At 40.9% G+C, this 25,288-nt stretch overlaps 1 protein-coding gene across 1 annotated transcript in view; it reads right to left on the bottom strand.

Moving 5' to 3' along the window:
- Positions 1-25,288, bottom strand: part of PAK2 (p21 (RAC1) activated kinase 2) — a 71,211-nt gene that overhangs the window by 6,618 nt on the left and 39,305 nt on the right. Inside the window, exons 2-14 of the mRNA XM_073625621.1 lie at positions 23,133-23,343; positions 17,040-17,134; positions 16,450-16,600; positions 15,659-15,693; positions 15,468-15,566; positions 13,755-13,881; positions 11,019-11,082; positions 8,171-8,219; positions 7,613-7,725; positions 7,163-7,280; positions 3,718-3,817; positions 2,797-2,993; positions 1,322-1,459 (exon numbers count right to left, since the gene is read on the bottom strand). Of these exons, the coding sequence (XP_073481722.1) occupies positions 1,322-1,459; positions 2,797-2,993; positions 3,718-3,817; positions 7,163-7,280; positions 7,613-7,725; positions 8,171-8,219; positions 11,019-11,082; positions 13,755-13,881; positions 15,468-15,566; positions 15,659-15,693; positions 16,450-16,600; positions 17,040-17,134; positions 23,133-23,328 (1,482 nt within the window). The 5' untranslated portion in view covers positions 23,329-23,343. The remainder of the gene's footprint in view (positions 1-1,321; positions 1,460-2,796; positions 2,994-3,717; positions 3,818-7,162; positions 7,281-7,612; positions 7,726-8,170; positions 8,220-11,018; positions 11,083-13,754; positions 13,882-15,467; positions 15,567-15,658; positions 15,694-16,449; positions 16,601-17,039; positions 17,135-23,132; positions 23,344-25,288) is intronic.

Below are 25,288 nucleotides of genomic sequence, written 5' to 3'. Positions count from 1 at the left end.
TGCTTACACAGAGCGGGTGAGCCTATTTTTCAAAGTTCCAAATACAGAATATTAGCTGCTCTGCCATTGCATAGAGAAATGTTAAAAGTTTTAATCTGTTGTATTTTGTGATTTCAACCATTTTTACTTCTATTCAAGGTCAATAATAAAAGAAAAAAAGCTGCAAGTAGGCAGTTTCTTTAATGCAGAGGTGACATGCTATATACACATTCTCAAGACACCTCGGTGCCGGAATTCATGAACTCAAATGTGAATGAGCAGGAGTTAAGCCAATCTCACCCTGCCAATCAAGATGGCCAAAGGATCCCAAACACAGAAGGCGGCCATGTGAAGCTTTGAGTGTTGGCGAGGAAAAGTTAAGCTGACCATACGTTAATCAAAATTTTATTTGGTACAGCAGGGACCATCCGAATGTTGGTCCAGGTGTAGCCATACACGCTCTACAGAAGTCAATCTAATGATCAAATTCTGTTGAACGGACTTGCTGGAAAAGTGTCTCGATCTGCAGCTCTGATCGGTGTATTTTGACATTGTCAAAGTACACTGGGTGGAATTTACTAAAACTGGAGTAGACAGAATCTGGAGCTGCTGTGCATGGTAACCAAATCACCTATTGTCATCTTGTTCAGTTAAGCATTTTATTTATTACAGGTACGCTTATTTTACATTCACATCATTCCCTGCCCTCAAGAAGCTTATAATCTAAGGTCCCTAGCTCACATTCTTACATACACATAGTAGGACCAATTGAGGCTGTGTTCACACTACTGGGAATTGGATGCGTGTTTCCTCCGCATCCATTTCGCATGTTAGGAGACTGTGACCGGCTCCCAAAGCTCCAAGATGGCAGCGGAGTGAATTGCACAGGAGTCCTGTACATCTTCTGGTCCGTTTCAGGAAAAAATAAGTAAATTTCGGACCTTAAACAGTGAACCAGGGATGCCCCGGGCCCCTGCTGTGAGCTGCTCCACATGGAGATATGAACCCAGCCTTAGATATGGGGCCAATTAACCTACCAGCAGATCTTTGGAGTTGAAAATAAAAGAAAAAGCCGATTGTTTGCCATGCACAGCTACTCCAGACTCCAGTTTGTTTTAGTCTTAATACATTTGCCCCAATATCTCAACAGGTAGGGTTCCTCTATCCACCTCAATTGTGATGGAGGAATCCATTTTTATTCATTCAGCCCTCTGGTTGAATGAAAAAAAAAAAAAAAGTCAATCTATGGTGAGCCTAAATTTAGTTCCATTTTAAAAGAACTTTGTTTTTCCTTCAGTCGTATCAGAGAGCCATCTTCTATACAAACAGATGGTTTGCTCACCTGTAGGAGCTCTCTAGCTGAGCCTCTCTTCTCCACATCCATCTCCAAAGAGCGGTTCAGAAAGTCTCGGAAGATTGGAGACAGTTTTTCAGGATTCTGCAGCTCCGGTGTGCCATTAGTGGCAATCAAATACAAAGCCTGCAGAGAAGAACAAACTATGTAAAGGTGTATTACCAACAACTGTTTTTGGACTGTATCTTTACATTTAATAAGAATTCTGGTGCATTACCAGGATACATTTTTTTTTTCTCGAAAAATAATCTCAGTAGAATATGATGTCAGAAACAGTGCAAGCCTTCCGCTAATTATAATGAACATCTAGGTAGATAGAGTAAGGCTGATTTACTGCAGTTGAGAATCTTCAGATAAAAAAAAATGTACAAACATACACTTCATTTTTGCAGTTATGTGTAAACTCCTCAAACACAATCAGATGCAGATGGTTTTCACATGAGTGAATAATCAGTCAATATTCAAGCAATTTATTTTCAGTAAAGGCTATCAAATTCTTTAATAAATCAGTTTTAATGTCTCTATTTAAGCCCTTATAACAAACCTTGCTGCATTTTTTGTAAGACATAAAAACATGAATTGGTCTTTACATTGGCTTCCTGGCATCTTCCCCCAAGCATATAGCATGACTGAAATGGAGGGTTCAGCAGTGTATGAACTACTTTTACTAAATTAAGTTAGCTCAGAGAAAGAGTCTTTTCTCTTTCCCCATTCTAATTGGTTACCTTGTTGCATACCACATATAAGGCAATGCTTTCACAAACCTTGAAAAAAAAATTTAACACCCGTGTATTGGAGATTATAATTTGGGTATACATCCTTCACTTGTATAAACATAATTCCTTTAATGTCTACATTGTAAAATGAAAGGTGTCTGTACATTATCCATAAAATCCAAGTATCATACCTGCTATATTATACCGAAAAGATAATGCAGACACATTTAAGCAGTATTTCATGCCCATTTTGCAAATGGCAAGTGTACTGTCAAGACTCAGACAAAGCCCCAATGGGTGCCAAACGTAACGAGGATGAGACTGGGATGTAGGAGCTGTATTCTATGTACAATATCATGAGTATGTCCCACCAGACATTGTAAAACTGATATTTTGGCATGACGGGAATTGTAGTTCCTGGACTGGAGGGCCATAGTTTGAGGACCCCTGCTATAAACTTTTGTGAACAGAGTGATCCTGACTCGATTTCATTGTACAATTCTATCAATACAATATGGAGAGCTCACTACAATGAGAAGAGAGCATAGCGATGTGATCAGTGTAGTGATGTTCTTCACTGCAGTATGACCCATGCTGGACCAAGGTCACCACAGGAGAATCAATATCTTAATAGCTCGACCACCCTGCTTTTAACTGTGCATTTAGTGGATAGGCTGGAGTAAAGGTTTAAGGAAAATAAGCAAACACTAATTCATGCACCCCACGACACTGCACTGAAAAACTTACTCTTAGAGGGTTCTCATTGAGGTAAGGTGGTTCTCCTTCCACCATTTCAATAGCCATGATACCCAGGGACCATATGTCTACTTTTGGTCCATATGCTTTCCTGGTCACCACCTCTGGTGCCATCCAATATGGGGTTCCAACCATAGTGCTGCGCTTGGTTTGCTCTGGGGTAATCTGAGCACAGAAGCCAAAGTCAGCTAAAAGAAAAAAAGAAGCAATGAGTATAATTTATGTGGCACAGTGAAGATGTAAATGGAGTCAAAATTAGGGGGGGGGGCCCAGGGAGAGACACCGACAGACCAAGTTAATTATGAAAATACTTATTTTAATGATGCACAGTTTAGCCAATTGCCCAGAAAAAAAAATCGTTGAAAATCAAAGTGTCACCAGCCTTATATGAAACTATAGTGTACGTCACTGGCCTATAACTTTTCTACATATTCTTACTGAGAGCAATGATTAACACGCCACCCTCTAGACGATTCTTCATAGGAGAACTCAGACTCTAACAAGAGTAGACCCTCCTCTCAAGGTTGAACATCTGATATGGGACTAAATCCAGATCCGCCATGGGGCTGAACTTGAAGACTTCATAGGAGACATGAACTAAATAAAACCATGAACTATTAATATAGCACCTGGAATTCTCTTCTGCCTGTGCAGCAAAGACTCATTTCTTAACATTTTCTATTGATGCCAATGGGTGCACATGTTCTTGGAAACTGCTACTTTCAAGACAGGTGGCTCACTGGTGCATCTTGCATTACTGTATCACAGATTATTTTCTGTCTGGAAGCCAGAAAAGGCTAGCACAATTCCATAATTACAAAAAGGATATTATTAAAATACTGAAACACAAAAGAACTCTGGCTTATATGTGAAAAAAAAAAAAAAAAAAAAAAAAAAAAAAAAGACACTAACTCAGCTTGACAGAGCCATCCATTCCCAAAAGAACATTATCACTCTTGATGTCCCTGTGAATGACCTGGTTGGCATGTAAGAACTCCAGCGCTTGCAAACACTAAAATCAAAACGGAAACAAAAACATTGAATATATGTTAAAATAAAGCATAATAGATCCAGAGTCATGGAGATTTATATGCAAACCCCAACCTTGCCTCTGAAAGTTAAGCTTGGCCCCACTGGCTTGAGTTTCTCTACTGGTTGTAAAGGCCACCAATCACAATAAAAAGGGCCAACAGGGAGGCCAGGAGACTGTGTGAGCTTTACGTGAAATGTCAAGCTTTGCAACCAACTTCAGCTAATAACATCTGTTTATCCTTTGATCACTTTGAGATGCATTTTTCAATTATAAAGATGGATATATACATACACTCGCATGCAATTACATGAATACTTTTAGGTTGTACAGTATAGTATAGCTTAATGGTGCTAAGAGCACCTTGGAGGTAAAGCAAAGAAACAGAACAAGTCAAAAGCACTGTTACCCAAGACTGCTACAACTACCCCCCCCCCCCCCCCCCCAAACACTAGAGGCTGCCATCGCCTAACCCCTAAGACAGTGCTAGTACTGAGGCAGGGTACACCTGTACGGCATTATGCTTACTGTGGGAGACGCACCATTTCCCTGGAGCCAGCTATTGGCTGCATTCTACCTTAACTGTGACAGGTATTGTGGTCTTTTCACATTCACTTTAAAGACAGGTAGTAATGATTAGGTTTTATGCAAGAATCTGAATAGTTAGCCCTGAACGCAAAAAGTGAATATGTACTACCTTATAATGAACATCTAGAAATGTGAAGTCTGTCTACTCTAAACAATTCCCTAAAAGATTTACCTTTTGCCTTGTATTGCTCCTGAAAAATAGCAATGTACTTCCTGTGCCTGGAGCCTCATAGTTGCACATCTGCTGTCCGAGATCTAGGGCATGTGTGGCTGCTAGTTTTATAAGAAATAATGCTGCTCACTGCTCTGGTCTAAGAGAGCTGTACCCAAAGATCTGCAGTTCAAGATCTCCTGCATCATTCACTCTGTGGACCTGTGATTTCTGAATCTTTTCTGCTAATTTTACCAGTCATCAAGAGGAAAGCTCTAACATTAGAAAGCAAAATCCTCCTACTACAAAGATGTCCTTATCCTCATACACAAACACTGTGCACAACACAATAGTAAGTCAGGAAATGAAGAAAAAAAGTTCGGTGGCATGGAGCTTACAGGCAATATTGGTGACTAGTTCATTTGTCCTCTTCTGCAATTTTTGGTAACAGCTTTCACAGTTGAAGTGGATGTAAACCCAATGTCATCCTTTCTAAACTACTGCCATAGGGGTTATCTATAAGAATATACATGCCTCCAGCATGTATCTTTACCTGTCAAATGTCTCCCCTCTGTCTGTTCTGAAAGCCGAAAAACTGCATATTCTGTGGGTGAGTCTGTTGTCTGGAGCTCGGTGGGTGGAGTCGTGATGTCAGTAGACTCCCCGCCCACCTCTACACTCCCCTTGTCAATATGCATTTTCTCCTGTGTATTTCTTACACTGAACTTCTGCTATGATCTCTAACATCCAGTGAAAAGACAGGAAAGTAACCACATGACTGCAGCATGCCAAATCATGCTGAGGTGTGGAACAGCCAATCCTTGCAGAGCTGCAGAAGAAAGGAGTGGGGGAGGGAATTAAAAAATAATGCATGAGTCTTAGGCTAGTGCACGAGATGTAAATCACCTGTCACTCACAGCAAGGGGAAGGATTTGACAAAGTTTTTCTCTGTTTGTCAAGATTTATCTCACTGAACAATAAAAGGGGATTGCTCAGAGCTGGATTAACTCTTTGTGGCAAGACTGGGCTCAAATGATAGGAAATCTTATACTCTACATTATGACATAAAAAAAAAATTAAAAAAAAAAAATTTGGGTTTACATCCACTTTAAGGTCCTTTTTAAAGGATTACTATATGCATGAACCCAAATTTACCCCCAAAGCTCCTTCTCTACAGCATGTCAGTATTAATTTTTTCTGTGAAGTCATTGCCAGACATTAGCACAATTGCAGGGGCAGATGCTAAGGATCAGGAAAGTGCCCCAAGTCATTTCCTATTGACACAGGCAAGCCCCCACAGAACTACATCTCCCAAGTTTGCTTTAATGGGATAAAACACAGGGAACAGTGCATGTATTGCAGAGATGTACTGCATGCGTTTTTTTTAATTCTGCTCCATTATCTACTTTAAATGATCAACTGTACAGGGTTACCTATAAAATATTTTTACATTACTCCTTAGTTTAAAGTGGTTGTAAAGGCAGAAGATTTTTATCTTATTGCATTAAGATAGAAAGCCTTCTATGTGTAGCAGCCACCCTTGGGCCCCCGCCCACCCCCCCCCCCCCCCCCCCCCAATACTTACTCTCTCTCCAGCAATGTCCACGAGTGTCTCGGCCGGCCGAGACTCTTCCTCCCGATTGGCTGAGACAGCAGCGGTGCCATTGGCTCTCGCTGCTGTCAAAGTCAGTCAGCCGATCAGTTGAAAGAGGGGGCCGGGCCAGAGCTCCGTGTCTGAATGGACACCGGGAGCTGTGACTCGGCTCGGGTGCGCCATAGCAAGCTGCTTTCTGTGGGGGGCACACAACAGGTGTTGGGGGGGGGGGGGGGCCAGGAGAGCCGAACCGGAACCCGAGAAGAGGAGGATCCGGGCTGCTCTGTGCAAATCCACTGCAACAGAGCAGGTATTACATGTTTTTTTTTTTTTTTTTAAATAAATATACCAAAGAACAAGAAAAAGAAGAAGACACTTTACAATCACTTTAAGATGAAAAAAAAACTGAGTGCAGCAGCCCCCCTAATACTTACCTAAGCCCCATCTAGATCCAGCGATGTTGCAGGAGTTTCTCAGCTGCCTGGGACCCCCTGCTCATTGGCTGAGACAGCAATGTGGGACCATTGGGCTCCTGCTGCTGACAATCAAAGACAGTCAGCCAATGAGGAGAGAAAGGGGACAGGGCCGGGCCACGGCTCAATGTCAGAATGGACACAGGGAGCTGTGGCTCGGGTGCCCCTTAGCAAGCTGTTTGCTGTGGGGGCACTCAACAGGAGGGAGGGGCCAGGAGCACTGAAGAGGGACCCGAGAAGAGGAGGATCGGGGCTGCTCTGTGCAAAACCAATGTACAGAGCAAGTATAACAGGTTTGTTACTTTTATAGGGAAAAAAAAAAAAAAAGAGAGACTTTAGTATCACTTTAAAAAGAAACTTACCTAGCCCGAAATTTTAGAAGGTAACACAGCAGAAATGCCTGCAAGTACCTATGTTTGTCTACAAACTTAGGATTAAAGGTTTAGAATCCTGCATAAACCAAATATTAGGTGGTTCTCAGCCCTAAAAACCAGCTAGTATATAACTAATGCAGCACTTACCTCTCTACATACAGCAGCTATTTGCGCTTCATCCATGCAAGTCTCTGTGACCACATCTGTGAGAGAACCACCAGCCAGATATTCCATAACAACAAACAGCTCATCCCCAACTAGGAAACTGCACAAGACAAAAAACATTACCAAAGAACAGTGTGCATGGAAGTCCTGTGCTATATAAAACTTAATATATACACTAGATCATCACTTTTCTGCACTACTCACACACACACTCATCACTGCAAAAATGCATATTATTAAAAGAAATAATTCTGGTAAGCGGAATTTGTACCAAAAAAAAGATCCCCATTCTGTTGCCTTTCCTAAACATTCATTTGTCATTAAGACTGCTTAGATTTAACTAATGTATAAAGGATGTACCATAGTAGACTCCCAATAACTGTACATGTGGACTGCGGTTAGTAATCATAAAAATATTAACGGCCTTCATACCTGTCTAGGAAGTTTACAATATTTGGGTTTTTCAGCTCTTTCATAACAAGAATCTCATTTATGATCAGCTCTTTCTTGGGCTGTTTCTGCAGATTAATCTGTTTGATCGCAACCTGTAATAAAATGAAAACACGAATGATACTATATAAATCATATTGTGAGACATCAACCGACATAGCACAGAATGTACAAATGAAAAAAACTGTCAAGTAATTTTTCTAATTTTCAGATTTGGTTTTATAAAATTAAAACAAAGAGGAGGCGAATAAGAACTTTTACTATTTGTTCTGCTGCTAGCAAGGGAAATTTAATACAATCTAGATTATAAACTGTAAAGGTAACCCATAAAATGTTTTCTCATTCTAATGTGTGAATCAATTTTGTACCACAATATTCTAATTCCATTTATTGAATAAGGAATTGCTATCGGTAATGATCATATGTAAAGTACAATAACCTTTTATAACAGATACTACATCCCAGTGTCATGATTTAGGACAACAAAATAACTAAACACAATAGACTTGTAGAACAATAAAGATGAAATGTGCGCCTTACCTCCTGCCCAGTGGCTACATCAATAGCAGTAAAGACAGTCCCCGAGGCACTGTGAAAAAGAACCAAGGCTCATTGGATAGTGCCACTATCTAGACAAACTACTAACTTATTAAAAGACCAATGATGACAAGATCATTTCCCTTGCAAAACACCTGAAGCAGCATCAGACAGGAAACATGAAAGTCAAATAGGCCAAAGCGCTGTTGTGGCCTCTTGCATGGTCTAGTTTGCAAATTAAAAAAAAAAATTTTTTTGCTCTAGTACATACAATGCAGATAAGACCTACACAAACAGAACTTAGGTGTGTATACTTAAAAAAACAAAAACTGTACAGCAGCAATTTTAGTAAAGGAACGCTCATAAAATCAGCCTATTGCAATACAAATTTAACATAGGGCCTATAGCGCAAATAGTTTGCAGTACAGACTCAAACAGAGCTTATCATAGGACTACTAAATAAGGGACAGTGTTGACAGGTCTTTGTTCATTTTGGAAATTTCTATATTTCCCCATACAAGTTTAGGGTAATGTAAAGGTAGCCTGAAGTAGGATAATAGCAGGTCAACCTGAAATGAATCCTGAATGAGCTCATAAGGCATCTCAAACTAATGTTAACCACTTGACCTCCGGAAGATTTACCCCCCTTCATGACCAGGCCATTTTTTGTGATATGGCACTGTTACTTTAGCTGACAATTGTGCGGTCCTGCAACGCTGTACCCAAATACAATTTAGGTAATTTTTTCCCCACAAATAGAGCTTTCTTTTGGTGGTATTTGATCACCACTGTGTTTATTTTTTGAGCTATAAACAAAAAAAACTTAAATTTTGAAAAAACTAAATAAAATGTTTTTCTTTCTGCTATAAAGCATATCCAATAAAAAAAGAAATTTTAAAAAGAAAGAAAAAATAAAAAAATTCTTCAAAAATGTAGGCCAATATGTATTCTGCTATATTTTTGTTTTTACCAAAAATATCACCAAAAAAAAAAAAAAAGCGTATATTGATTGCTTTGCGCAAAACAGTTATAGCGTATAAATTTTGGTATAAATACTGGAACTTTTATTTCTTTTTTTTATACTAATAGTGGCGATCAGCGACTTATAGTGGAACTGCGATATTGCGGCAGACATTCAGGCACTGACACTTTGTGGGAACCAGTGACACTAATACAGTGATCAGTCCTAAAAAAAAAAAAAAAAAAAAAAAATTTGCACTGTCACTTTACTAATGACACTGATCAAAGGGTTGACTGTGTGCCTAAACAGTGTTTTTGTGTAAACTGTGTGCTGCTTTTACTAAGGAAGTGATGGATTTTATTCCCCGCTTTGCAGGGACACAAAATCCATCACTTTCCCAGTCAGAGCTCTGCCTTGTTTACATAGGTAAAGCTCCATCCTGCATCTCTGCCTGATGATCAGTTCGTTCTCGGGGAACATCCATTGCCCAGGACCCGAATATGGGCTTCTGCTGTGAGTAATCACAGCAGAAGCAGTGCACGTGCCCCCTAGGCAGAAATGCAGAATCAGGTATATATACATGGCTGCCCTGTAGCAGTATATGTTATGGGGAGGTCGGGAAGTGGTTAAAAACCAAGCTGCATTTGCTTATCAAAGTTTATCAACACTGACCCTATGGCTGCTTAAATTGATTTTAATTTTATCCCCTCAAGATCAATGGCTTTTCGTGGCTGCTGAAAGTCAATATAGGATTCATTCTACTGCTGACTTAGTTAAAATACTGTATTTATCGGTGTATAACACGCACTTTTTCCCCCTTAAAATCAGGGGGAAATCGTGGGTGCGTGTTATACGCCGATCCCCACCAATTGTCATCTATCGGCGGCGATAGCCGCCGACATTCACATAGCGTGTAGTTTTAAATATGGCGCCACCGAAATCACAGTGACTGGGCGGAGCCAAGATACACATAGTCGAGTGTTCTCGGCTCTTTCTGGCGCCGCTCACAATCACGCACAGTCCCGCCATTGGACCTGTGTTATGTCCATCATAGGGCGGGACTGGGAGCGGCCCGGAAAGAGCCGAGTACACTCGACTATGTGTATCTCGGCGGCGTTCGTTCAGCTCCGCCGAGTCCCTTTCGAACTCCGCGGCGCCATATTCAAAACTACCGTACATGCTATGTGAATGTCTGCGATCTGTCCAAGCATGGACACTGGGGGCAAGGCCGCACTGACCACTAGGGCAAAGCTGCACTGACAAGGCTGCACTGGGGCAAAGCTGCACTGACAAGGCTGCACTGGACACTGGGGCAAGGCTGCACTGACACTAACAAGGCTGCAGATGGACACGATAAGGCTGCATTGATGGGCATTTTAATGTAAGTTTTTTTTCCTTAAACTTCCCTCCTAAAAGTTTTTTTCCTTAAAATTCTCTCCTAAACTTGGGGTGCGTGTTATACGCCGGTGCGTGTTATACACTGATAAATACGGTATCTACTATGATGGTATACCTTCTTCTCCACCCCTCATACATGCACACAGATGTGCAACAATCTAGGCAAAAATTCTGCCCTAGCTGCACAACTTACAAATCAGAACTGTACATGCACCCCTATGGAGGGTGGATAGATTACAGAGCAATTCTATACCTAAAGCAGAGATGAGCTGAAGATAACACTTTGTTTCTATTATAATGAAAAATTAGATCATGCGATCTTCTGCATGACAACAATCTATAAGGAGTATAGTATACTTTTTTTTCACATAGCTAGCTAGCTAGCTGATAAAATTTTTAAAAAGAACAGGCTTCAAGTAGCATGGCACATATGTAACATTATAAAAAAACAACACTTCTATTCCTTTAAAATAAAGAAGAAGTGATGCTTACCCTTGCCCAATCTTTTCAAATCGGGTATACTTCTTCTTAGGATCGCCTATGCTCACAATAGTTCCTACAAAAACATATTACATGCTAGTTAGAGAGGTACTGCTTGGGTTCAGTCTGAGAATAGAACAAAAAATATTTAGAGCTAGACAAATTCCTGGAGTACAGGTGCTGCAACAAATACAAATCTACATCTGGAGTTTTCCTCCCTGAGCTGCTCTAACATGTATATAGATCTGTATCTGACATATCTATTGTAAAGGAAAAATTACATTCTCTCATATCTATCTTTTCAAATATGAGCCATCTATGGGCTTACATACACATAGAAGCAGCTCACGGAGGAAAGTGGCAGAAGTAGGTTTTGTAGTGAAATCTTTGCTTCTTCCTTTTGCACATTATAATGGGTGCAAAAAGTGATAAGCTTAAATGTAAACCCTCACCTCTTAAGAAAACCCATTCAGTTTAAAAAACAAATGAAAGACAAGCCATTTATGTATACATAAAAAAACAAAACAAAACAAAAAAAAAAAAAACCCACACAACACATTATAAATACCTTTTTTCCCCCCTTTGGAAGTATTCAGTACTAGTCTAATAATTGGATTAGCACCCAGCACAGCCAGAAAACTGACCATGCTGTTCTATTCTCCCTAGTCTGATCAGTCTAATTGAAAAGCAGGAACAACAGGGATTTCACACAAAAGCAAGCAATACAAAGAACAGGATACATATTTAAACAAGTACATGGGCGTAACAGGAATATGATGAAATGTTGGGGGTAACATTCTTTAATGGAAATAATTTGTCAATGTATGTTAAAGAATTTTTTTTAAAAATGGCTATACTTGGTTTGAATTTCTAGATAGAGCCCCGAAGAGTTAAAGGCCCCCCCCCAGGTATTCATGCGCCTTGAAATTTCCCACATTTTGTCACGTTACAATCAAAAACAAATGTATTTTATTGCGATTTTATATCATAGACCAACACAAATTTGCACATAATTGTGAAGTGGAAGGAAAATGATTGTTTTCAAAAAAACTTTCACAAATATTTTAAAAGTGTGGCGTGCATTTGTATTCAGCCCCCTTTACTCTGATACCCCCAACTAAAATCTAAGGCTACTTTCACACTGGGGTGCGGGGGAACGTTAGTGGTAAAGCACCGCTTTACAGATGTTACAGCAGCGCTTTTCACCCCCCGCTAGCGGCCGAGGAAAGGGTTAATAGGACCCGTGTAGCGGCGCAGATGAAGTGCTTTTCATGCGCTTTAGCAGCGCTGCCCATTCATTTCAATGGGCAGGGGTGGAGGAGGAGCGGTGTATACAGCGCTTACGCACAGATCCAAAGATGTTGCTTGCAGGACTTTTTTTACCCGTCCTGAAAGCACACTGCCCCAGTGTGAATGCACTCAGGCATTCACACTAAGGTGGCTTGAGAGGCGCTTTACAGGCGCTATTTTTAGCGCAAAAACGCCTGAAAACTGATCCAGTGTGAAAGGGGTCTAATGGAACCAATTGCCTTCAGAAGTCACCTAATTAGTAAATAAAGTCCACCTGTGTGCAATTTAATCTCAGTATAATTGCTGCTGTTCTGTGAAGCCCTCAGAGGTTTGTTAGAGAACCATAGTGAACAAACAGCATCATGAAGGCCAAGGAACACACCAGACAGGTCAGGGATAAAGTTGTGGAGAAGTATAAAGCAGGGTTAGGTTATAAGAAAAATATCCCAAGCTATGAACATCTCACGGAGCACTGATCAATCCATCATTCGAAAATGCAAAGAGTATGGTACAACTGCAAACCTACCAAGACATGGCCGTTCACCTAAACTGACAGGCCGGGAAAGGAGAGCATTAATCAGAGGAGCAACCCAGAGGCCCATGGTAACTGGAAGAGCTGCAGAGATCCACAGCTCAGGTGGGAGAATCTGTCCACCGGGGAACTATTAGTCATGCATTCCACAAATCTGGCCTTTATGAAAAAGTGGCAAGAAAAAAGCCATTGTTGAAAGAAAGCCATAAGAAGTCCCGTTTTCAGTTTGCGAGAAGCCATGTGGGGAACACGGCAAACAGGTGAAAGAAGGTGCTCTGGTCGGAATGAGACCAAATTTGAACTTTTTGGCCTAAAAGCAAAACGCTATGTGTGGCGGAAAACTATTATCACCCTGAACACACTGTCCCCACTGTGAAACTTTTTGGTGGGATCATCATGTTGTGGGGATGCTTTTCTTTAACAGGGACAGAGAAGCTGATCAGAGTTGATGGGAAGATGGATGGAGCCAAATACAGGGCGATCTTGGAAGAAAACCTGTTAAAGTCTGCAAAAGACTTGACTGAGGCGGAGGGTAACCTTCCAGCAGGACAATGACCCTAAAACATACAGCCAGAGCTACAATGGAATGGTTTAGATCAAAGCATATTCATGTGTTAGAATGGCCCAGACAAAGTCCAGACCTAATTCCAATTGAGAATCTGTGGCAAGACTTAAAAATTGCTGTGCAAATGTGCCCCTGTGCTGCTTCATCTAGAGTTGCGGAACTCTAATACAGAAGGTAGGTTACTGGCCAGATTGCCAGGTGAAAACAGAGGGGAAAAAAAAAAAAAAAAAAATTGAATAGGATAGAATAGCTAAAAATAGAAAACAAATGCAGCCACCACATTTAATGATTAGCAAGCTGCAATATATTCCATTTTTGATTTTGGGTTTAACACCACTTAGAAGAAACACATCCTGCTTACTGAGTTTTTCCATGATCTCTTCATCACTCATCTTCGTCTTCTTTTTTTGCCTGTCTGCACCCTTTGCCGTACTGTCTGCATCATTAGCAGGGGGAGGTATTGGGTCAATTACAGATCTGGTGTATATCTTTTAGAAGGAGAAAAAGAAAAAAAAACACAAAAAACAACTCAGAACTCAGTTCATAATGAATATACATTCTATTCTGTCATGTAATCGTAAGACAAACTTATGAAGAATTATTTAAGTCTGGCGTTTGTCAAGGGCATCCCACCCACAATTGCTATAATTAGATCAGCGGTAGGAAACCTCGGCACTCCAGCTGTTGGGGAACTACAAGTCCCGCGAGATGCAAGATTGACACAGGCATGACTCCCAGAGGCAGATGGGCTTGGATTTGATGTTTCAACACACCTGGAGCACCAAGGTTGCCTACCCCTGCTTTAGAGAGTCCCATTGTGGCTGCTGCCATGACAATGCAGGATGACAGAGAATCCCTCATTTGGTGTTGTAAGGGTTACAGCAAGCTGAAGATCAACTCTTTTTAGAAATTCTAAAGATATTTAGGAAGCCAATAGCTAAATAAAACCACAATCAGCTATACAAAAACATTACTTTGATTGGGATTATTTTTATTAACTGTATTAACTAATAGTATCAATTTAGCACAGACCGTTTATACACACCATTTACCTATCACACATTCACATCAATACCTGCCCTTGAAGAAATTACAATCTAAAGTCCCCATTTCACAGGAATACATACATAAGCACGCACACACTAGGGCCAATTTTAAAAGACAACAACCTAGCACCATGCGCAGAGAGAACATGCAAACTCCCTCCATGCAGGTGGTATCCTGGCTGTGATTTGGACCAAGGTACTGCATACAGTATGCCAACCACAAAGCCACTGTGCTGCCTTTTTTAAAAAGGTTTGCACTTTAAATCCATAGTCAAGCTGTAAACATTCAAATATTAACATTCTTAACAAGCCGCAAATGAGCTTTAAAACAAACCCTCACTGACCTCTGCAGCTGCAGACACAGTGGAGAAATATATCCCCAAAGTTTATAACAGAAGTACTAAATTTACAGGTTTCCATGCTGCCTCAGCAGCCTGTCAGCCTTCTAATGTAAACAAACTGCAGCTATTCTAGGGTTCATGTCCAAAAGTGCAAACAGGCCCTTAGTTGTCGAACAGTTGATTGCTAGAAGAGAACTGATAAGAGCTTACTAGCCATTGAGGATCAAATGCTTTATGACTCGGTTCACACAAGTGTGACTTCAGAGTCGTGCGATTTCCAGTGCGACCTTCATGCGGCTACACTTTATGGCACTCAAGTAGCAAGAAAGTCGGATCATAGTAATGCAGGAACTTTTTTTCCAATCTATGCAAGTGTAGTTGCATAGATTGGAACGGGTGCCATTGAAATAAATGGGTTTAGACTTGTCATGCGACTGTCGCATGACTAGTCGCACTATTGTGAACCGAGCCTAAAAGGCCTGAAAAAGAAAGAAGAAAGAAGAAAGAAAGAAGAAAGAAAGAAGAAAGAAACCTAATGACACCAATTAAAAGAAAATTATTATGATGAGGAGGACATATACAAAAAGCAAGAAAAGTGGTAGTATGGTTTACAAATAGCTTACGGTTATTCTTTCTTGCACTGTAAACAGAATTACTGCATGTCATATGGACTAAAAAGCCACTCACAGATTTTGTATGTTCAGGGCGAGGAGCAATAATTGGAGGTGGAGCCTCATCATCTTCTGTATCTGAATGCCTTGTGGGTTCAGTCCCTTTTGCATTTGGCTAAAGGAAATGGGTAAGGAATGTGGTTAGCAGTTCTACGCATGAGAATGGGCAGGTTTAACTAAAATGCATGAAAATTAGGTAATACTCACAGCAGGTGATACCCCAGAGGGGAGGCCATCTGTATCTATAAGGAAACAAAGGATAATTAAACAATGTAAGGTCAAATTAAGAATAATTCCTCAAGAAAAGCTAGAATATTAAAAGACATTCATGCCAACAGTCGATCAAGGCTAGATAGCGCCAGGGACCACATAGTCAACTTTTTCCAACCTCTGATTTTTGTCTGTGAAAATACAAACCCTGACTGCTTAAAACAGCATTTTGATGTCTAAATTAAATTGGCTCCTGAATCGTATAACCATTTCTTCCCACCTTTGGAACTTTACCGAGGAAATCAAAACTAGTATGTGTAAAAAAAAAAAAAAAAAAAAAAACCCTCACAAACCACAGAAGTCTCGATTGGGTTAATGCAACATTTACAATATTTAGCTTTCAATAAAATTATTAAGGCTTACTTATATTTGCTTCCTTCGTTTTAATTGGTCATTGGCTGACAATTCTGCGTGTCATAATTCACCTGAATTCTGAGAAAGCATGTCTCTTCTGCATTAAAAATTTACCCAATTGCTTGTCCACTGAGCCGGGCACGTGCCGCTCACTGTACAAATATGACAATGCCGACCCTAACTGAACTCCCGCGCACGTGGGAGTGACGTCATTCCCGCCAATGAAAGCAGTTGGTAATCAAGGAGGTCAGTAGGCCAAGCGAGGAGGTCTGGGACACCGCATCACTGGAGCCAAGGAGAGTATAGATTCGCTTTAAATGTAATTCTGCCTTTGGTTTGTACACCTTAACCAATATAGATACACAAGGCCTTACCTGGTGCCGAAAAGCTAAGGTATTTCTGTTTCGCAGTGTCCTTTGAGTCATAAAATTTAAGCACATCCAGCACAGCCTGTGGGTTCTTCTTCTGTTCTAGCTTTGTGATATTTGATGTTTGCAACAACCGTGCCCACTGTTCTGGCATACCCTGTGAAAAGGAATAAGACAGTGTCAACGTTATACTTGTGAGCGCACCCTATTGCACGTGTCCAACTAAAGTATTAAATTTGATATAAAAACAGGGCTTGCAACCCTAAAACATTTTAAATATAAAAACACACACACACACACACACACACACACACACACACACACACCTGCAACCTTTTCTGTGGAGGATAAAAAAACCAAACAAACACTGCTTATGGTGTGCGCATGAATAAAACCATTATGTGGCAGAATTAAAAAATAACAATGGAATGTATTTGGCCAATCCTCATCATTCGGACAAATAGGAGAGCTTACTGCAAGGGCATTATTTTGAAGAAATTAAGTATGCAGACCATTTTATACAAGTTGGGCCTCAACCTTACTTAATGTGTTAAGGTAGTGAAATGTTCACTTCAGCTCTGGAATTCCATACTTACAGTGAATTCCCCAGTCACAGCATCGAAACCCACATGTATGGTGTGTTCAAAGTCAGAGGGAGGAGAGATCTCAGGACGCTCTTTCTTTTTGCCCACTGTTGAGAGAAAAAGCATGAAGAATAAGGGATCCTTCTTGCTATCCAAGCAATATAAATATGTAGATAATGTTGTGTCTGAATTGGTTCTGATGTTTATGTAATTTAAGACAAATAGTGGACAGTATTTCAATGAAAAGCATACAGGTGTCTCCCAAATGTGAGCATTCCACACAGAGTTTAGTTCCATAAACAGCAAATCCACAAAGTTGATTAGTAAATTAACAAATAAAATTATTTGTACATATACTGTGCATATTGCATTTTGGTACCTGCTATCTGGCCCCCCAAAAAAAAAATTAAAACATTTTTTTATAGTGTTTACATTTTTACCAACAGTAGTAGTACGGTACACCTGTACAGAGATAGCATGAAGCTATAGCATGAAGGTCCTGCTGACTGAATATAAATAGGATGGATTATTTTAAACCATTAACACTATTAAAGTCCAGGCTTCCTGTCACTTTATATAGCATGCACAAACTAGTTCTGTTGGTGGATGTGAGTGCTAGATCAGCAGTAACATCAGGTACATATATAGTATGCACAATACTGTGTTCCTGCAGCAGTATGGGTGACTTCCTGTTTGCTTACAGAACAAAATCGAGTTGGGCTGTGTGCTTCTCAGCTTTCCAGAGGAAGCCCTGTATTTTTTTATCAATGAATAGGCTCCCTCCGATTGGCCTGAGTGGAGAGATGGGCAGATGACATCACTGTCTCCACCCAATCAGATTAACTTTATACACCTGCAGGACTGATTTAGTCTGGCTAGTTGTCAGGGGGAACACGGGAACCTCCAGGTGCTGCATGCAGGCAGCCCACTACTGTCTATTAGGACACAGCAGCTGCAGACAACCTGTCCAAACCATGCTGCTTTGAAGCTAAGGAGCAGATTTGAAAAGGGACAAAAGAAAACAAAAAAATTAAAGGCAAACCTTTTAGAGACAGGGGTTAAAACCCTCTACTCTATCCAGCAATGGAGAAAAACGCTTTGATTTCAGTTCGATGTGAACATAACGTTAATACATACAAGTTTTTTGGAGCAAACAGGCGGCCAAAAAGGTCTCGTAAAAATGTTTTTTTTTTTTTTTTTTTTTTTAATGGAGTCTATGGACAGAGGGTGTAGCAAAAAAAAAAAAAAAAAAAAAAAAAAAACCTAACACCACTGTTGGATTTAAAGCAACTAACATGACTACTCACAACACTAAAATTGTGCCATTTAAAATAACCCTAAGGCCACTTTCACACTGTGGAGCTTTACAGGCATTTTAGAGCTAAAAATAGCACCTGCAAAGTACCTCTCCTGTCACTAAAGTGTGAGAGCCCGAGTGCCCTGGAGCAGTGCGCTTGCAGGACATTAGAAAAAGTCCTGCAAGCAGCATCCTTGGGGTGGTTTAGGAGCAGTGAATACACCGCTCCCAAACCGCCCCTGCCATTGAAATCAATGGGCAGCGCTGTCGAATCGCTTCGGCAGCGGTGCTTTGTGGACGCTTTTATCCCTTTCTCGCCCGCCAGCGGGGGTTAAAGGTGGTAGCAGCCGAAAAGCGGCCTTACCGCCGATGCCCCCCACCCCAGTGTGAAAGTGACCTAACATTATGATTCTATTACAGAGCACGGTCAAGCATGAAATGAAAGAATGTTACCCTAACATTTGATATTCCTGATATGTGCCTGCTGTACCTTGTACTTGTATGAAAAAGTATCATATTCTCTTTGGTGTGAAATCCCTGGTGTTCCTGCCAGTCCCTCTGCTTTCCTATTAAAAACAGACTACTCTAGTCATAAGAGCACAGGGTTGTCAATTCTCCAGCTAGGTTGAGAATGCCACCTGCTCTCCTTCAATAATCAGACTTGTCCTTACAATCCCCCCCCCCCCCCCTCTTTTGTACAGCCTTTTACTGGGAAGATCAGTGTTCTGCAGTTTCTCCTCCCCCAGCTCTTATGCAGCTGAAAACAGAGTAAATGTGATCGCTAAATAAAAAAAGATTTATAAATTGTTTTCATCTATACACAAACTTTTTGCCTTTCATTTCCATTATAAATGGAATGAGTTGCTTTACAACAGGGTTCGGCAACCTATGGTCCACGCCCGATAAACGTGGACATTTTATCCCCAGTCAGCTTTCTTGGGATAACAACTGATCCAGCTAAGAAGCCTCTCGGATGTTATCCCAAGCAGCGGGAGGGGATGTACCCCCCCCCCCCCCCCCCCTCGCCTTCCACAGCTCGCCCGGGCTCTCCCGTCCCACCGGGAGGTCAGAGCGACCAGCTGGCACGTCCGCTGGCTGGCCAGAGACCAAAACAAAGCCAGATTAGGCTTCCATCGGGTCTCGGATAACCCGGAAGCAATGTCATGACATCTCTCCAGGATTGCAGATAACTTAAAGGTGCCAAATTTTAAAAAAATTACATCATGCTTTTAAGTGCAAAGGAGGGATTTGGGGTCATAGACACCAGATCCCTCCATAAAGAGTACCTGTCGCTACCTATTATTGTATAAAGTGATCAGATTTTTTTTAAAGGGACAGTGTAAAAAAAAAAAAAAAAAAAAAAAAAAAATTAAACTTTTTTTAATGCGCCCCATCCCTCCGCACTCGTGCGCAGAAGCAAACGCATACGCAAGTCACGACCGCAAATGTAAACAGTGAGGTATCACCACGCACGTTGGAGCGAGAGCAATAATTTTAGCACAAGACATCTTCTGTAACTCTAAACTGGTAACCTGTAGAGATTTTTAAAGCATCGCCTATGGAGATTTTTAAGTACCGTCGTTTTAAAGCATAACATGGGGGGGCCTGTGTAATGTAAAAGGGGTCCAAAGGTGCAGGGCTGTGTAATGTAAAGGGGCCCAGAAGTGCAGGGGCTGTGTAAGGTAAAGGGGTCTAGATTATCATCTTCATTTATTAGCAGGGGAATGCGGCCCTCCATGCATTCACATTGAAACTGGCCCTTAAGTGAAAAAGGGTTTCTGACCCCTGCTTTACAAGGTGAGGGTTCACATATACTTTAAGGCTTTTTCCTCAATTTTGCTTTTTTTTAGCGAGTCATTAAACATAAAAATTAGCAGCAAAATAATAGCCGAGGGGAGAAAGGAGTTAATTAGGGATAATTATGGTTAAAAGGATTAACAAAGTGTTAGGAACAAAGTTCATTAAATGTTTTAACTTGCAAGGTTGGTTTAACTGGCATCATATGTGCATCAAAAGTCACCCCTTTGATGTGCTATGAATTAATCAGACCATTTACAATATAGCAAAGTAACAATGCGACATCATAACAATATCAGTACACTGATACTGTAGAAGTTGTCCTGAGTCAGTTTACACAAGGACAGCAAGAGCTGCATCTGTGACACCAACTAAGTCAAATAGCCAGGATTTTCTGATAAATGTGGCCAGGGATCAGCAGAGAAGGAGCAGGGTACCACAATCACCTACAATAATAAGATGACATTTTCAGGCATGTGCAAAGCATTCCCAAAGTTCAATACTGGTTGAAGTCTACGTATTTGTCACGTCAAAGTCAAGACAGGATTATTGCTTCTGTAATTATGCAAAACAAGCTTATTTTTCTCCCCATGAGGGGCCACATATTGATAATGACCCCAGCATGAGTTCAAATCAGGTTCCATTTAACCACTTCAGACCTGGAAGAATTTACCCCCTTCCTGACCGGGCCATTTTTTTTTGTGATACGGCACCGCGTCGCTTTAACCAACAATTGTGCGGTCGTGCGATGCTGTACCCAAAACAAAATTGACGTCTTTTTTTCCTACAAACAGAGCTTTCTTTTAGTGGTATTTGATCACCTCTGCGGTTTTTATTTTTTGCACTATAAACAAAAAAAGCCTATTTTGGAAAAAAAAAAGAAAAAAAAAAAAGTAATATTTATTACTTTTTTCTATAATAAATATCCCTGAAAAATATATTAAAAAAAAAAAAATTTAATTTCCTCCTCAGTTTAGGCTGATATGTATTCTACATTTTTGCTTTTACCAAAAATAACGCAACAAAGCGGAGTTCCACCTGTTTTTTAGTTCATTAAAAGTCAGCAGCTACAAAAAGCATAGCTGCTGACTTTTAATAAACAGACACTCACCTGTCCCATGGTCCAGCAATGCGGCCGCCCAGAGCCTCGCTCTTCTCCCCCGTTCTCGGAGCCGTCATAGCAACTGCGGGCACCTGGCCGTGACAGCTTACGGCTTCTCGGCCGGGCGCGCACTGTGCATGCGCGAGTCGCGCTGTGCTCTGCTATTTCCCAGCCAATCTTCTGGGACCTGTGTTGTGTCAAAAAAACACCCCCCCCCCGCCCTTCCAACAAAGACATGGCAAATGTGGCATGTCAGGGGGCGAGGAGTACTGAAAGCGGAACTTCCACTTTTTGGTGGAACTCAGCTTAATCGTATATTGATTGGTTTGCGCAAAAGTTATACCGTCTACAAAATAGGGGATAGATTTATGGCATTTTTATTATTTTTTTTTTTACTAGTAATGGCGGCGATCTGTGATTTTTATTGAGACTGATACATTGCGGCGGCCAGATCGGACACTTTTCACACTATTTTTGGACCATTGACAATTATACAGCAATCAGAGCTATAAAAAGCCATTGATTACGGTATAAATGTCACTGGCAAAGAAGGGGTTAACACTAGGGGCGATGAAGGGGTTAAATGTGTGTCCTAGGGAGTGATTCTAACTGTGGGGGGGGGGGGACACTGCCTGGGGGAGCAGACCGATTGTTGTTCCTAAGCAGTAGGAACATCAGATCGCTCTCCTCACCCGACAGAACGGAGATCTGTCTGTTTACATTGACAGATTTCCGTTCTCAGGAGCAATCGCAGGTGTCCAGCCATGTGCACGGGCCCTATACACCTTAAAGTGCCCGCCGCATAGCTACGGCGATTCGCACAGGAGTGCCATTCTGCCGCCGTCAATCGATGGCGGGCAGCAAACGGGTAATCTATGATTTTTCAATATCCATTTTAAAACTCTAGGATAAGCAAATATCTTTAATTTAATCGAAATACATTTAACATGTGTATTCTCCCTTGAATCCTGATGTACTTTGTGTATTTCTTTCAGATGTGTGGACTAATCAAGTGTGAACTGAGTCTGTGCAGAGCTTCATGTAATAAAGACCGGTCATTGCTGCTCTCTTGCTGTGCAGGGTAACTGGACTTGTCTCCACCTGGAACTGGTCGTTTTCAGCGGTGTGGGCCCCTCCCACAGCTCTGCTATCTAACCATGTACAGGACGACGATTATGTCACTGCTACTTTTGTGTAAAGTAATATCTGAGTTTGCAAGGGAATTTTGTGCATGCAAAGTGGATTTATAGCCTTTGTGGCTATTGAGGAATATAATTAACTACTTCAATACCAGGCACTTTCGCCCATTCCTGCCCAGGACAAATTTCCAGCTTTCAGTGCTATCGCACTTTGAATGACAATTGCGCAGTCATGCAACACTGTACCCAAACAAAATTTTTATCATTTTCTTCCCACAAATAGAGCTTTCTTTTGGCAGTATTTTATCCCTACTGGGGTTTTTATTTTTTTGTTTTCTCCTTCACTGACGGGCACTGACGAGGCGGCACTGATACAGGGCACCTGTAGGCGGCACTGATATAGGGCACCGATAGGCAGCAGTGAAGAGGTTCTGACAGGTGTTACTGTAGGGCACATCTGATGGGGCTATGCTGATAATCAATGTGCTGATTATCAGCACAGACCCATCCTCTAACATCCGCGGCTCTCCCTGTCAGCGTGAACCAAGGAATGGAGTGATTGGTCACAGCTGATCTGTCAGAGGCTTCTTACCACGATCGGAGAAGCGTGATCGCCCCGAACCGGCATGTTGTCCTGCTTGACGTCATATGGCGTCATTCTGCTATTGGCCAGGCGGGAAGTGGTTGAACAAACGTTTTTTGCGGGGAGTTGAGCTTTACCATTAAATTTTCCATTCCATAGCTTTCAAGTACAAACAGTACTAACTTACCTTTTTCATTACTAGAGAAAATGGATATTATTTTATTTCTTGAAGATTTTCTTTCCTCTGGGATTAGTGGAAGGGGTTTAAGGCTGTGATTGCTTGATAGGGGGTCCTTCAACCCAGAACCGAAGACTGTTGCGCTGCTTATCCGCACTGGAGGGGCTGGTGGCTTATCTTCGAGTTCTCCGTTGTCAGACATCATTGGTGCAGCTCAGTCCTAGGATCACAAGAGAAAGGGTCAATTCTCTAACAATCCTGAATGGATTTGTTCACCCCCTCCCCCCCCATTTTATTAAATGGTAGACTTGTTTAAAGCTAATTAACAACCCTGGACACAGTTAAGCAGTCAAATCTAAGTGCAGTAATTTCCACGTATACACACTACCTATGAGCATACAGGCATAAACTGAACACTGCAATTTGAAGAGGATGAGCATAAATTTTAGGAGTGCATAGCGAGGTCTATACAGAGATAACTAGTTTTTTTTACTCAGGATCTTTCTGCCAGTCCCCATTAAGATCCCGTATATAAAGAATAGTACAATTTTATGCCGTGTGCAAGAGATCTTGGAGAGAATATACACCTACAGCATATAAGGTTTAGATCCTCTGTCTCCACCTAGGAAATGCTCATCTTTCTGAACAAATACGTACCACTACCTGTGCCACCAAAAACTATTCCAATAAAAAGAAATTGTACTCCAATGTCTCTGCAAAAGACATATGTTGTGTCTCTGTTATGTTGTGTCTCCTCCTGGGAGAAAATAGAGACACAACATATGTGAGAGCAGATCGGAAACAACTATAGAGGACCCCCACTGACTACATGTCAGTACACCGTCCAAGGAACCATAGGCTATGCTGATTTAATACTTACCTGAGGTGAGAGGCTAGAGAGCACGGATGCAATGTGGGAGCAAGATTGTCACCTATATTATGAATAATCACCACTAAGGGTATAGGGATATTGTGCACTACCTCACAAAAAGGACTTTTTATATAAGGACTTGTATCGATGGACATGCACCATTATATTGTTGTTTAAGATTTGTGTGTTAGGTGTCCAGCCTTAAGACAAGTTATTTATGCACTAGAATCACTTTTATTCTTATTTTTTTTTTTATTATTTATATTGCATGTTTATACACCTATTTTCTATTGCTGCTGATTTAACACACAGTGTGAAGAGTGTGGCGATCGCTGGATAACTAGGGGCATCACAGAGTGATTGCTTTTAGCCTTGAGGTTACACCCAGTAACGTTCAATTGGTTTATGCACTGAAGTCACTTTATATTTATTTTGACGGGTGCATATTTGATGCGTTCTCCCTACGTTTTCAATGCATTTCAATGTGGAGGTGCATTTTTGGTGCGGTTTGTCAAATATGCACCAAGCAGGATTTTTAATACCGCTTCAAAAAAAAAAAAAAAAAAAAAGTACCAATAATGGCAGACAATAGATTCATATTCATTTAAATTCACGATATTAAATTAAAAAGTTGAATATAATACAATCATTTACCATGCGGGTCTCCAGCAGATCTGCCAGTGTATCCAAGTGTATCCAAGCAGATACAATCTGACAGGAAGAGGGGATGAACTACTACAGTGCTCCACAGGGCCGTGGTAGTTCATTGAAAACTACAAGCCAACAACTGCCAAGGCTGTTGGACATTGCAGTTTTCCATTCAGGGTACTAAATGAGTGACACAAATGCAGCTTTGCTCGGCCACGTGTTTTTTTTTTTTTTAAATTGTGACAGCTTTTTCTTGGCTTTCTGGTTTTAACCCCCAGCCCTCCCACACCGAAGAAAAAAAAAAAAAAAAAAAAAAAAAAAAAAAAAAAAAAAAAAAAGGGAAGGTCAGTCATTTTGCAAACTGATTCGCAAAGTTTAACTTCATAATGCAATAAATTATAAAAGCAGGCCCACAGACAGTTTCCAGTAGTGGTAAGTGAACTAATTGGAATGAAATATGAAAGCATTACACACAGGAGTATAACATTTCTTGGTAAAACCCCTTTGGTGTAGCTTTACTGGAAAAACTAAACATCGATCACCGGAGTCTATTGTGGCGTTTTGTGTCTGAACAGGAAATGCATAAATGCCACAATACATTCACTCTTGCACTCTGACCTCCAAACACAGCAAAAAAACATCAATT

This window comes from Aquarana catesbeiana, linkage group LG04 (assembly GCF_042186555.1).
Source record: "Aquarana catesbeiana isolate 2022-GZ linkage group LG04, ASM4218655v1, whole genome shotgun sequence".
In the NCBI taxonomy this organism is placed as follows: domain Eukaryota; kingdom Metazoa; phylum Chordata; class Amphibia; order Anura; family Ranidae; genus Aquarana; species Aquarana catesbeiana.
Note: the sequence above shows the minus strand (reverse complement) of the source record. Positions and strands in the feature narration are given on the sequence as shown.